This window comes from Empidonax traillii, unplaced genomic scaffold (genome assembly GCF_003031625.1).
Source record: "Empidonax traillii isolate 1590-97213 ecotype Southwest subspecies unplaced genomic scaffold, ASM303162v1 scaffold97:size1219025, whole genome shotgun sequence".
Taxonomy (NCBI): Eukaryota; Metazoa; Chordata; class Aves; order Passeriformes; family Tyrannidae; genus Empidonax; species Empidonax traillii.
In genome coordinates, this window is record NW_020955290.1 from 497,768 (window position 1) to 511,933 (window position 14,166).

The following is a 14,166-nucleotide window of genomic DNA, read 5'->3' on the forward strand; positions in this document are numbered from 1 at the left end:
TCAGAGTTCAAGGAACATCTGGACAGTGCCCTTAATTCTTTAGTGTTAGGTGGTCCTCCAAGGAGCATGGTGTTGCACTTGATTATCCTTATGGGTCTCTTCCAACTCAAGATATTCTGTGATTCCTAACAAAGTGCTTTGGTAAGAGGAACAAATGTCACAGTGGAAAAAAAGGAGGGAGCATATCCATACTATATTATACACTTTACACACCTAAATTAAGCACAGAACAGACAGTTAAATTAGAAACTTAAGTTGCAGTTAAAGGAAAAAGAAAACCATGCCCTGCAGGTTCTGAAGGAAAAGTGGGCTCCGATTCAGTTTGCTACTAAAGTAACTAAAAGTACATAGTTTGAATAGCCCAAACTGGACATTAAAATGAAGGTCACTGATTTTAGGGACAGAGAACCAGGGACAATTTTCTGTCATGTAGCATTCTCAGATTAAAACCAAATGTCATTCAGATGTGAGCTGTTGTTCAGCTACATACAGTTGGGAACAACCATGAGGAGAAATTCAGCATATGCTATAGAGATGATTACCATAAATGATCACTAATGACACAAAAACTCATTCACCAGATCACCTGGAGCCAAACAGATACTTCCGTTGGGTTTTAAGATTCCTACTTATCATGTCATCAGCCTGGATTTCTTCAGGTCTTTCTATGGCTTGACTACAGTTTTACATTTCACCTTTTATGGTAAAAGAAGTCACTAAGGCAAAGATTCTTGCTGTTGGAAGAACTTCCTAACATAGGAAAAATTGTCCAGAAGTTTTTATGTGCAATCTCTTCTAAATCCTCAAGGGAAAGTTCAAAGAAGACCACAGTTCTCTCTAACCCTTTATGTTACACTGAATTCATTGCTAAAAAACCCCTTGCGTTTGATTAATCATTTTAAGTTTATAAATCAGTGTGTTCCTTGTTGTTTCATTAAAAAACTAGCCTAGTTTTCTGGCACTTGTCTTAAGGTAGAGTGGGGGGGAAAACCCCACTAAATAATATCTCTGATTATTTTTTTTTTCAATAAAGAATGCATCCTCAGCTCTCTTCCAGACCCTTTGTGCTGCTCTGACAATAGAAAGAGCCAGAAAATCCTTGTAACTAGTTGCTTGGCATCCCCATTCAAGAGAAGAAATACCCCAGACTGGATGGTGGATGCTTTTCCTACTCCAAACCGCATATCAGCCACAGGTCAGACTATATGATCAAGATTTATAGTCTGATAGCTGTCCCACTCCTAATTATCCAGATGTCCATGGATAAGGCTGTGGGATGGCCAGTGTCTTCTTCACCTTGGTCTTTGCTGATATGGTCTCCCAAGCCTCTACGTCTAGGGATGGAGTTCAAGGAAGAAAGGAGGTACTCGGAGATGAGGATTTCTAACATCTCTTGAGAAATCTTGCCCCCCATGTATGCACAGGACCTGAAAGGACACATCCAAAGGTGCCAAGCAAGCTGGCTGACACCTCAGCCTAACATCTTGGATGAAAGGCAAATGTGGTACCCATTCCCTAGAAACAGAAAAGAAGGCTCATCTGGTAAACTACCAGCCAGTTATCCTCTTCTCAGTCCATGGGAAATTCATGTAGTGAATCAATCCTCTTGGAAATTTCTTCCAGGCACATGAAGTTGGTGGCTGTGGCAAGTAACAGACATCGTGTGTTTACCAAGAGTAAAACAGAGAGCAGTGGATGTAGTTTACCTCCATTTTATTAAGTTTCAACAGATTCTGCCATGGTACTTTCATATTCAGGTTCAGGCATGAGGGCTGAGTGGGAAGAAAGCTACATGTGTAACAAATTGTTGGGTGGTCAGGTTTAAAGGCTGGTGATTAATCGTTTCTGTTCTATCTGAAAGCCAGTTAGGGGTGGCACCTTCCACTTTCCATGTCTTCTTATGATGTTCCCAAATAAAGTAACAACCACATCACAATAACTCCACCCCAAACCTAACCAGGTTAGCCTAGCAAGCATGAAACTTACAGTGGAGGAATAATAGTGTTGCAAAAAAGAATTGAAATATTTAGGTAAATAGGCAAAGTGAAAAAACTTAGCTGCTCATGAAAGCTGAAAGAAAACTGCTTCATCTTGGATAGCCTGCGTGATGCTGGCTGAGCCCATCATGAATGTTTCCTCTGCAACACTCAAAAACTAAGCCCTCCTGTGGCATTTTGCACCACTTTCTAGACCACCCAGTCAGACAAGGATACACAAACCACATGTGCTAGGAATGTCTGCCCTGCACTGAAAGCAGTATCAGCATTACAACCATATTATTCCTTACAGTCAGGCTTTTAATAGAATTTACTTATATTTTCAATACCTTTGGTTCTCTAATGGTTTGTATGTCGTCACTTTACTGGCCATTAGATGCCTACGGATTTGAAAGGGAAATGTAATCAGCATTATCAGAGTAGAAATATTTCTAGCAAATACTTCCTTTCCTTTTTTCCCCTCCCCTAAAGAGACAGGATTTCTTTCTAGATCTTACTTAAAAAATTTAACTGACATCTTCACAAACCCACTATTTCCTCAATAGGACTCAGACCTTGCATTCTGTCTCCCTGTGAGCAATGATAAAATATATTCCTTACTGTGCAGAGAATAGTAAAATTTATGAACAGAAAACCCAGCTTTATAGCATCAGTTTTCTGAAGGAACATAGAAAATGCATAACCCATTTGATGGAATATTGAGCAAACAGTTACTTCCAGTCAGGATTATACTGAATGATGAAAAAAATACATCCCCTGCTGCATTCACAGGCCTACATTTGACTTTGCTCAAACTTCCAGACTGGAAAAATTAAAAGTAAATGAAAAATGCAAGATTATCACTTTGCAGTACAATCAATCTGGCTGAGATAAAACATAGACTGTAAGTCAGATGCAACACTGAAACAAATGTGAAACAGACATTTGCAACTCAAACAATAAAACAGCTTAGATTTTTGAATGATGCTGCAATCTCAATCTCCCTCTCTCCCTAGTCAGCAAGAACTGCACCAGATTTTACAGTAGCGAACAAAGGCAGCTGTATTACAGCATCTCTTCTTCACACTTTTTTTCTGTCATTCCTCCCCATAGGCTTTGTTCTCACTGTGGTAATACTTCTATTTCCTGTCTAGTTAGTGGCACTTCTTGCTGCTCAGTCACATACAAGATATATGATTGTGTTCTGATGTTAGTTTATCTGCCGAGACACAGATCCAGCCTTGTAAATGCCATTGGTTTAGCAGCTTTAATGTACTGATTAACTCCCAGGCATGCAGAAAAGCACTGCAGATACATGGGTTTTAGTTCTTGTTATCTGCTGGTAAGCCTTTTACGCCCAGAAGTAAAGCTTCTTCATATAGTCTACAGAATAGCTTCCTGGTGTACACTGCATTCCACTGTACACTGCTTAACAATTAAGAAAACTATTGAGGCCCATTGAAACACAGCCTCACACTTGTTAAACTCTGGAACATGTCTTGTATTGCTTATTTTTGCAGTTTCTGCTAGCTTCGACTATGGATGAAAATCTGACAAAATTTTCATCTTAATGCTCAATTCCTGCAAATCATGGACTTATGACAAACACAAAACAGACTCTATAGACTGAAATAAGAGTTTACTAAAAGATAGTTTGCCATTAAACTGCAAGTAGTAAAAGATGAGATATGATGTGTATGAACAAAGATGGTATGAAGTGAAACCTATCATCAGAGCAACGTCTGGAGCAATGTCTGCATACACAAACTGAATGGGGCAGTTTTCACTTCAAACAATTGTACAGCTTTCCCATCAATTTTACAAACTAAGTAAAGGGTCTTGAAATCAACAGATCACTCAGAAAGCCCAAAACACTGGTATAGCTTCTAAGAAAGGAAAATGTTACCAAGTAAGGACCAAGGACTCAAAATGGATTGTGAAAGTACTTTATTTCACTGTGAGAATGGGAAAGAAACACAGTGGGTCAGGCAAAACCCAAGAACTTGTGATTTCCTTCCCAGAGACTAAAAGAAACTTCAATAGAAATATACAGGGCTCTCCAAATGCATTGTACTCTGTGTACTTTCTTTCTGAATTGAAAACATAGACTTTTCCTAAAAAGACCAGACCAATGACCAGAGAGAAATGATCAACTGCTTCCTAGAGTCCAAAGGCTAAAGACTGAGCATGGGTTTACTTTTACCTTGGAAGACTCTCTTCACTTCAGTGTATACCCCTTCCTTCTTTCTTGCTCTTTCGCTTTAGCATGGACTAAGATGGCCTCCAAATCTAAAGGATGCTGAAATTTTTGTAAGGCCTCTCAGCAGATTCAGATTTCTAAAAAATACCAAAAATTAAACCTTGTTTACCCAATTGGACATTCACTTTCTGAGGTGGAAAGTTACTTGTGAGATGAAAACTGTCTTTGCTACTGGATACAACTACTGCTCTAGTAACAGTGACTCACACTGCAAATTACTTTAGATATTGGAACTTACTGCTAACCTCCACCTGGTCACTGCAATGAATTAATCCAAATTCTCTCATATAACTGTTTCAAATAGCTTGATGTTAAGTAAAACTCCAAAATGTTTGCCAAAACACTTTAACCCACCCCAAAGATCAATGCTCATAGACATTAAAGTCTGGGAAGGTATCTTCTGTTTTTTTCTTTAAGGGAAATATGAATGTCAGAAATTAAGTGAACATGGATTTATTTTGTTTCTGTGTACACAATTAGATGAAACCAGTTAACTTTTAAATTTAGCTCAAAACTTAGTAGCTACACTTCTATCAGAATTTCATGAAAAAGTCAGCAGACACCTGCAGTCTATTTTATTCTTTCTCCCAGTGAATTAGAAAACTTAAGAGTTTAAGTACAATCCACAGTTTGCATGAAATTCAGCACTGATTTGATACTGCAATTGCTCTCTTCTCCCTTTTACACCTATTCTCCCAGTCTCTCTTTTCTTCCACCCCTGTTTGCAGTGTATAATAAAGCTTATCTGATATTTAAAGGACAAAATGATTCAATTCACCATTTCTAAAAAAACAGTGCAATAGTCGTACTAGAAGTATCCCCTTCTGAAACTCAATGAGTCTTTACCACAAGACTTAGTTAGAAAAGTCAAAATGGACAAATTTCTATATACATCTGGTATAACTAAAAGACAGTAAAGTTGAACACACATTGGTAGACCAAAGATTTTTAAGGTTGCTTTTAGATTTCCAAACATTTTCATATAAAACAATCAATAAAAATTGAAGTTTATCCCCTTCACATGCACCCCTATTCCCTTCCCCATTATCACCAACCTTCTGTCAATAGTAATGTTAGCATTATACTCCCATTCCTTCACCCCTCCCCAATTGCACATTAAGACATGGACTTAAAAGAACAACATAACGTTTCAAGTATGCTTCATGCCAATCATCAATAAGAGTCATAACATTACTGAAAAAGTACACTTATTCTTTGGAAGCCCAGAAGGACTTCCTGCGGAGTGTGATCGAACAACATTTTAAATAAGAAAAAAGCCCCCCAGCCAATACATATCGTGCCCTTTCAAAAAGAGTAAAGTGTAAAATTTTCTTTGGACTTAAAGAAACAGTATTAAGATTTACTATCTGAATAAGAAATAACCCCAATAGTTTTTCAGTGCTGCACAAACTGTGCACATGAAACAGTAAGTCATAAAGCTACTACTGTTCAGCTCTACACATAGAGACTACACGTGGCATATAAGCATAAACGACATACTGGCCTGTCCAGTAACAAGATACATTGTTTTAGGCTGGTAAACCTGAATAAACCTTTGCATCCAGAAGTATTGTTTAATTTTTTTTCTCTTTTCTTTTAGGAATTTAGATTTCTAATAGAACAGTGATGATTCCACCAAGAAACCATCAGCAGTATGAGAGCATGAAGCACTGATGTGAAACTGAGCACACATCCTCTCATTTGATCATGCATGAAAAAAGATCCTGATTTTAAGAAATAGTAGATGGTATGAAAGAATACTCATTTTTATAGACAAGAAGTTCTTCTGGAAACACAAGCAAGTTATTGAACAGATACCAAAATCTGGCAAGTGTAAAAAGCATATATGCATGTATGTGTGTGTGGGTATATATACATATACATATGTACAGGTGCAGTATACGCGTATATATAAACACACACACAGACAATATCATAGATGTATTTATTCCATCATGTAACTGTATAACATATTTCTTTTAAAATAAAAGGTTTTAATTTAGCAGTTGTAAAAAAACAAGCAAAATCAGAAAAAAAATCCCCAAAACGAACTAAGCAGACCATATAATATATGAGCAAACAAAAACCTTATGCAAAGAGTTTTATGGTAGAAGTGAGTCGCACACTGATAGCAGAAGTGTGTTGAAATTTATAGTAATAAATAGCTCCAAATTAAGAATTTTCTACAACATCTTCTTTAAGGACAGGACCAGTATATTCTTTTATGATGATCCTGCAGAACACTTTCACTCTAATATATATTTAATTTTGTAACATTACAACAGATACAAGAATGTAGACTGCAAAAGTTGCCAGATTCATGACAGTATACATTACATTTTTTGTTCAAAATCCTATTGGTTTATTCACTGAGGCTAGACAGCAAGTCAAGTGATATTATTTGGTGCATTTTTTTACCATGGTCAAGATTACTAAGTGGACAGAATCAAGGAGCTGCGGTCCAACTTGCTGTGGTCCAACCCACTGTGTACAGGAAACGAAATATACAACCACTGTTTGGTCACTAAGTTTGTATCTTGTTTCCTGGAACTGCAGAGGTGGAATCAAGACCGTAGTGTTTTAATTGATACTGAAAGCCAGAAGTGGCATTTTAACATGAATAAGGTTACTAGGCCTGTGAAAGTACTGCATCAAAAGAGCACACATAGAATCCCACTACTTGCAACATCTGGTAGTGTCACTCAATGACTCATGGACTTTAGGATACATGTATGCAGTAATAAATAGATCAGTTATGTAATAAGGCAGTGTGTTGAACATGCATTCATCTTGTGGACTTGAACACCACAGAGAGAGATACATGATATCATACACATTCAATAAGAACAAGTATTTTTGTTTGTTTTTCTGTGTTTGTTTTTCAAGGCTATCCAGGCAAACTCTTCCAGAGCATTTTCTTCTTGAGAAAGAGTGGTCCTCTGAGTCTGGTCACTTTTCTTCTCCCTTATCAAGAGATGATGACTGTCTTTAAGGAAAAATAAAAGCTGAAGAGGATTGCTTAATTTTTTTCCCCTCGGTTTTGGCGGCATCATTCTACATATGTCATTTAAAGAGCAGTATTTTGATGCAGCCAGATGCTGAATCCTCAGGAGGTTCCAGATGTTTCCAGGTAACTCTGTAGTTTACGGACTGTGGTTTTGTCCAGTGAACAAAGATCAAAGTCAAAGGTTGTATTTGTGATATGAAAATGTCCAGTTTCTTCTATAAGATTTACTATCTGAAACAAAAGAAAAGATGCAGTTGAAAATTCCAGAAGTTTTGCATGCCTACTGAACATATTAACGTGCCACTGAGTATCATTGATTGAGAGGCTTCAAATGAGCCCAACTGCCCCAATACTTGCACATTAAACCACCACCTCTATCTCTCAGTTCCTTTCCGGCATGCACTATTGTCCAAACTACAGTACCTCCGTTGGTTGGTTTTGTTTTGTTTTGTTTTTTAAATCATCAGCAGCCATAATGTCAAACATTTACCGTGTGCATAGCTGCTGAGCAGGTTACATTAGGAAATAATAGGCATGAGCCTTTCTGCAAGCAAGGGAAATAAATAAATTCTTTCAGAGTCTACTCCATATCAAACAAAAAATACATTTAAGGGCTCTCACATGAATTGTTAGTTCATGTACTAGTAGTTATTTCTTGAGTAACAGAAATTTTTTAGCTAGATCAACCCTGAAAAGACTCCTAGCAATGACAAAGCTTTCATTAGAAGAGAAAACAGAAGAGCTGTTTGGAGTTCTTGAGAAGAATAGAGACTAAAACATCTCTCCTATGAGCAAAGGCTCCCAGAGCTGGGATTCTTCAGTCTGGAGAAGAGAAGGCTCAGAGCAGATTTTGTCAGTGTGTACAAATACCTAAAGGGAGGGTGTAAAGAATACAGAGCCAGGTTCTTTCCAGTGGTACACAGTGACAGGACCTGGGCCAGTGGGCACCACCTGAAACACAGGAGGTTCCTTCTGAACATCAGATGACACCTTTTTCCTGTGAGGGTGACCAAGCACTGGTACAGTCGCCTAGGGCGGTTGTGAGGTCTCCATCCTTGGAGATATTTCGAAGTCACATGACACAGTCCTGGGCAGCTGGCTCTACATGTCCCTGTGACCTCCAGAGATCCCTTCCAACCTCAACCATTCTATGATTTTGTAAAATCAACAGTGCATACCTAACTTGTGTCTTTCTCTAGTGACATTTTTAGTCTCTGAGTTATAGTCTACATTTTTAAAGAATCACCGTTGCTCATACTGAATTGCTGTAAAAAGTAACTCCAGATATGTTAAGCTCTAGGATGTCCACTTCCCTAGAAAAAAACATTAAGCATCTTGAAAAGCCAAAGCATGATTTGTCAGCGATGGCTAACACAGTGCCAACGCACTACAGCTATGAATCTCTTATGTGAGAGCCCAATAGAGCACACCAAAAGGCACCCTGTCCTGAAGTGGGCCTCTGGGTAATGTCATGGACTAACAGAACATTGCTGCTCTTCTCAGTCTTTCCAACCATCCCTTGTGCCCTGTTCAGGTTAGACTCTATGTCCTGCTTAAAACCTTCAGCTTGGAACCCTTTTAGTTCTTGGGCTTCCACATATACCTCCACTGAAACACGACTGCAAGATATTCCTTGATTGTTTTGAGCTTTCTTACTCTGACAATAATTCCTTTTCCACAGCTGGAGGAGATACAAATGTATACACGTGTACCTTAAAATGACGAATCTGGTAGGGGTACACCAACTTGACAGAGAACAATGAATTTAAATTAAATGTTTTGTAGTTTTCTGCTCTCTATTTCATTATATAAATAGGCATTATTTCTTCTCAGACCACGGAAATAAAGACTATGTTGATGATAAATGACGTAACTTCATGTGTACTGTCAGGCATGGAATGACATGGTCCAGGATAGATTAAACAGAATGGAAACAAAATAAAATAATAAAAGGGAAATGCCTATTACAGTAAAAATCTCCCTTTTCAATCACCTCCTATTTTCCAGGTTGGAAAAATAAAAACAAAATCTGTTTAATTTGGTTTGCAGTTGTCCAAAATTCTGTAAATACTTAGGAAAAATCCTGCTCTTATTAACACTCCATTTAAATCTGTGCCTCTTGTTTGCAATTTTTTTCCATATGGGAATTTTTAATCTAAAATGACCAGCTTCATTGTCCACTTGTTGATTCCTAAATTCTTGTAACCCTTTTCCACCTCCTACCGTTCTGCAATTGATGTGAGAGGAAAAAAAAACTCAAATGGGACAAAACTGACTGTTAGCAAAGAAAATTTTGACGTGTATTGTCATTCTCATTTCTGACACTCTTTTGAGCCTCATCTAAGAGGGAAGCTAAGGTAAGGAATCATTCCAGCCTCCTTTTGTATGGTTTGGAATCTAATCTCAGGCTTGGTCTCTGAATGTCCACTGTGTGTGGACATTTGTGTGACAAATAAATGGCTGCAAGAGAAGTTTACAGAAACCGAGGCCACAAAGATGCAGTTATGCTAAATAATTCTGTCTAACACTTCCTTGTGTTACTGTGGAAGAATACCACCCCTCACAACCCCCACTGCAATATACCTGATTTTAGAAACACAGATTACACAAAAGTGTTAGCACATGTATTTTTAAGCAGCCCTGCATATTTTAAGAAATGGATTACTGACCAAGTTCTGCTTTGGGCTTTTAAGCTCTAGGTCAAGGGAAATATAAACATTTTAAACATATCCCTCATTCCAGCCCTCAAGAAATACAGTCACTATGTCTAGGCACCTGACAAATCAGACTGAAATGAACCCCAAAGGTTTTAATGAATGTACCAACATGTATCAAGATAAACTCAGACAGCTCAATGAAAAACACTTGCCTGTGTGCCAGTCAATGAGGAATTCATGACCTACAGTATTAGCATATGCATCCTTGTGCTATTGAGAAATACTTCAAAAGGAATAAAAGGTTGAGACTAGTTGCTAGGAAGCCTGACAGTTCTAATACTAAAAACACAGCATTAAAACGTTTTATTTGGAGAGCTCAGGCTGCAAAGAACAAAAATATCCCATTTGTTACTGCTGTAGTAAGCTTTGCTTTTCAGCTGTAAATTACATCTCTGTTTACATAATGTCTCTCCAGCTCAGTTTCATCATTATCCATCATAGTATAACTATTTATCAGCCTTTAAACAAGCAAATGAGTGTGTTTGTATAAGGAAGCCAAAGTGCAACTAATGACATAGTCATTTTTCAATTTATGGAGGGTTTTAGGCCATGTGATAGTTTCCAGACCTCCAAGTTGCCCCTGGCAGAAAATTCTCAGAAGATAGTTGCCATCTGAAGTTAAGCACCTTGTGGACATAAGCAGTGTAATTTTCAGCCATGCTGTGTACTCTCAATTTCTTCCTTATGTCTGTGCTGCCTAGTGCACAGGGTTCCAGATTTTTCACCAGCTGAAGATATGACTTCTGATGCTTTAAAATAAGAGGCAAAGTCTTAGCAAAAAAGTTGTTGCATTTTACAGGGTCATATTAACATTATCTGCCACTGAAATTGCAGTTAAGAACACAGCTTTAGTCAGCCAAATTTGAATATATTAGACATGCAGCATTAATATTTGATGGTAGACTCAATTATCCTATTAACTGAAAATCACAAAGTTAAAAAATAAAAGCCTAACCACTATAAATTCCAGTCTCTCTTTACAGTGAAAGAGGTGGGAGAGATCTTTATTTTTAAAATGTCATTTCAAACCAGTTTCTGTCTTGCCATGGTCCAATAGTCATACAGAAATAGCTCAGGTGATTCTCACAGGACTAATTTCTTGGTCAAATGTTCTTTTTCAGGTCTTCTCCCTCTCAGGCAGTTCTTATATATCTGTAAGTAGTATTTTATATCAGAATTATTTCACCATAACTCTAGGCACTTGCAGCACAGTATCACATCTCTCCTTGCCTTCTTCCTTTCTCAGCTTCCTTTAACAAAGTGTCTCAAAGAGAAACGCCTCTCTTGGAAGAAAGTCACATTTTCAAACAGATACATTTTTCTCATTTCCAATTTGGCTGCATTCCTGCGTGTTGTCATGCCTATGGACTTGGTAACAACTGAGATTGCAAAAAATAATAATAATTAAAAAAAGTCTTTTTCATGTCCCTCAGCATAAGTTTCAAAAGCCTGTGCTTTTTACATCATCAATGCCTTCACTGTTCTTCTGCAAGTCCCTTCTCTAAAAATTCCCTCGAAGTCTCTGGGTAGCAGACTTTAGCATGTGCAAGAGACCTGCTCTAACATAAACCAGAGAGGTGGCAACCACCATTATTCAGAATAACACACAACTCCACCACCATTCCACTTTTACTCCACTACCACCTCCTTTAAAACTCTTGTAGCTGTCTACAATTTTCTGTTCCATATTTTTGCACACGATCCCTCTTCTCATGCAGTAACCACCATCCCTTTCTGCAGTTTTGCCCCTTGCTCTCCTGATCTTTGTACTCTCCTTGACCTTTATACTTCCTGTAGTCTGTATATGCTTGTATTTCTCAGTCTGGAAGTTTCGCATTCATTCCTAAAAACTTTCTCAGCTCTGTACCTTTCTAATTTCTGTGCACCCTGGGAGTATTTTACATTACTACATAGCTGCAAAGCAGTAAGCACATTTAAGATGGGATGACAGTTTAATTGCAATGCAAAGAAGCACAGATTCTCTGCAAGTTATCCATTCAGTACTGTGAAGATATTTCTGTAAACTGATAAAATCATAGGAATTAATGAATTAAGGGATTAAAAGTTTTAAAACTAAGCTATATTTTGTTTTATAGCAGCATAGACCATTTGCTAGTGCAGACTGGCTAACAGATAACTGGTAACTTGGTTCTTCCATTCATTTCTTTAGGTCTCTGTAGCTGTTACCAGCTGTTGGTACAGAACTGAACTACTGCAGCAACCTGTAGTCTGGTCATAAATCCAGCTTTACTGGGGCTGTAGTGACAGCCTGCACATTCTCTGAACCAAGGGAAACAATCTGAAAGAAAAACTCCCCCCAAGAAACAAGGCAACATCAATTCTACATGAAACTTTCACAATCTGAGTAATAATATATGAGTAATCATAGATTACAGTATTAAAATTACTCTTAATACATTAAAATGCCTTACTCTTAACACAAGTTGTCAGGCAAAGATGGTGAAAGAATCCTTTCTCCGGTTTGATAAATACTCAAGAGGAAAAAAAAAAGTATTTTAAAATGCAAAAGAATATACCAATCTTTTTAATTTTCATCTTTTTCTTTACTCAGAATAGGATACTCTAAATTTCCAGCTCAGTTAGGTTTCTTTTCAGAATTTGTCCTTGTATTAGTAACTTCCCACAAAGCATATTATAACACTACTCTAACATCAGAATGAAGATTTAGTGGAAAAACCCATCATTTTTCTAACAAAGGTAAATACTTCTTCCCTACCAAATAAATGCTACTAGAAGAGAAAGAGCATTATGTGTTCAACTTGATCTTATTTGCTTAGACAATATTTCTTAGGATGACAGAAGAATTCCAATTGAAAGGGATTTTGCTTGTCCTAGCCCGTGCCCAGGGCAGCCTCAGTTGTGGAGTCAGATCTGGCTGCTCCAGGCTTATCCTGTCAGAATTTTAAAAGCTCCAAGGATGGAGCACAATCTCTCCAGGACTCTCTATTCCACTTTTAGACCAACCTCATATGGGAAAAAAAAAAAAAAGTTTCTTGATTGTTTTTTTTTCACTTTGCATAAAAGGTTTGCAGTTGATTTTCTTTTTCAAAGTTCCACATGAAGCTGGTGAAGCAGCCCCAGTGAAGGCTTGGTTTATGGTTGGACTGCACAGGCTGGGACAATGGTTCAGCTCAGTAACGACAGCTAGTAACAGTGTAATAATACTGGCTACAAAGGTCTGCCAGAAGCAATACAATTTTAAGAATTATGAATAATGTGAAGTGGATTGAGTGTTGCAATTGCTACCTTTTAGCCTCCTGCACAATAATTTCCCAATGTAGATAAACATTTGACTCTGTCACCACTCTGAACACATGCTTTGGTTCCCTTGGAAACCTGGGAGTCATCAGTAACTTAAATATGAAGGGTAACCAATATGCATCACTGTGTGTTGTAACACAAAATACAACTAAGTTATTGGAATTCATCTTTAATTAAGAATCCTTAACCAAAGCCTTCCTTTTCACTGACCTCTCAATAGTTTTCACATCTTTATTTACAACATTGAGCCTGAACTAATAAGCAGATTAGTGGTGGGACTTGCAAAATACTGTTGACACACTCTGCTGAGAAATTTGACATGTGATTGCAATCATTTAGAAGTGGTAAAAATTTCCCTCTTTACAGCATCTCCACAACTGGCACATAATTGTGCTAAACATAATAAAACCATCTCTGCTACAATTACATCTTCTTTGTTGATGGTGCTTATTAGTTAATCTTCACAATCTGTAATCCAATATTGCCTGACAATGGCATCCAAAACCAAGAATACTTTCTTTGTTCTTACTATTGGATAACCTTTCAACACATTTGGAGTCTTTTAGGTTTCTATATTTTCATCTTTCACTTGTTCCACGACTTCAGAAGATTCACTGAATATATTATGTCCTTCCTCAAAGTGGATTTTGCTTTGAATTCCATGTTTTCTGCCACACTAAAAACCACTTCAACTGTTTCTAAGAAAAAGCTGTTCATTTTCAGGAAAAAAGCAACAAGATTTTTACTAAGTCACAGCTGTATCCATTTTCCCATCCTGTTTTAATAACTATTAATACAGTATGTTGAGAAACATAACAATGAATTGCTAAAAAAATTTAGCTCAGACAAGCATTTTTTTAAAATTTGTTGTTTAGTGTGAATTTAAAGTATGGGTAAGCTTTTATGGATTATACAGGCTTGAAG

General features: G+C 37.4%; 1 protein-coding gene across 4 annotated transcripts in view; it reads right to left on the reverse strand.

Moving 5' to 3' along the window:
* Positions 1–3,919: 3,919 nt before the first annotated feature.
* Positions 3,920–14,166, reverse strand: part of MLLT3 (MLLT3 super elongation complex subunit) — a 121,684-nt gene continuing 111,437 nt past the window's right edge. For all 4 annotated transcript variants that reach the window (XM_027881860.1, XM_027881859.1, XM_027881857.1 and 1 more), the window contains one exon: positions 3,920–7,474. In XM_027881860.1, the coding sequence (XP_027737661.1) occupies positions 7,343–7,474 (132 nt within the window). In that variant the 3' untranslated portion in view covers positions 3,920–7,342. The remainder of the gene's footprint in view (positions 7,475–14,166) is intronic.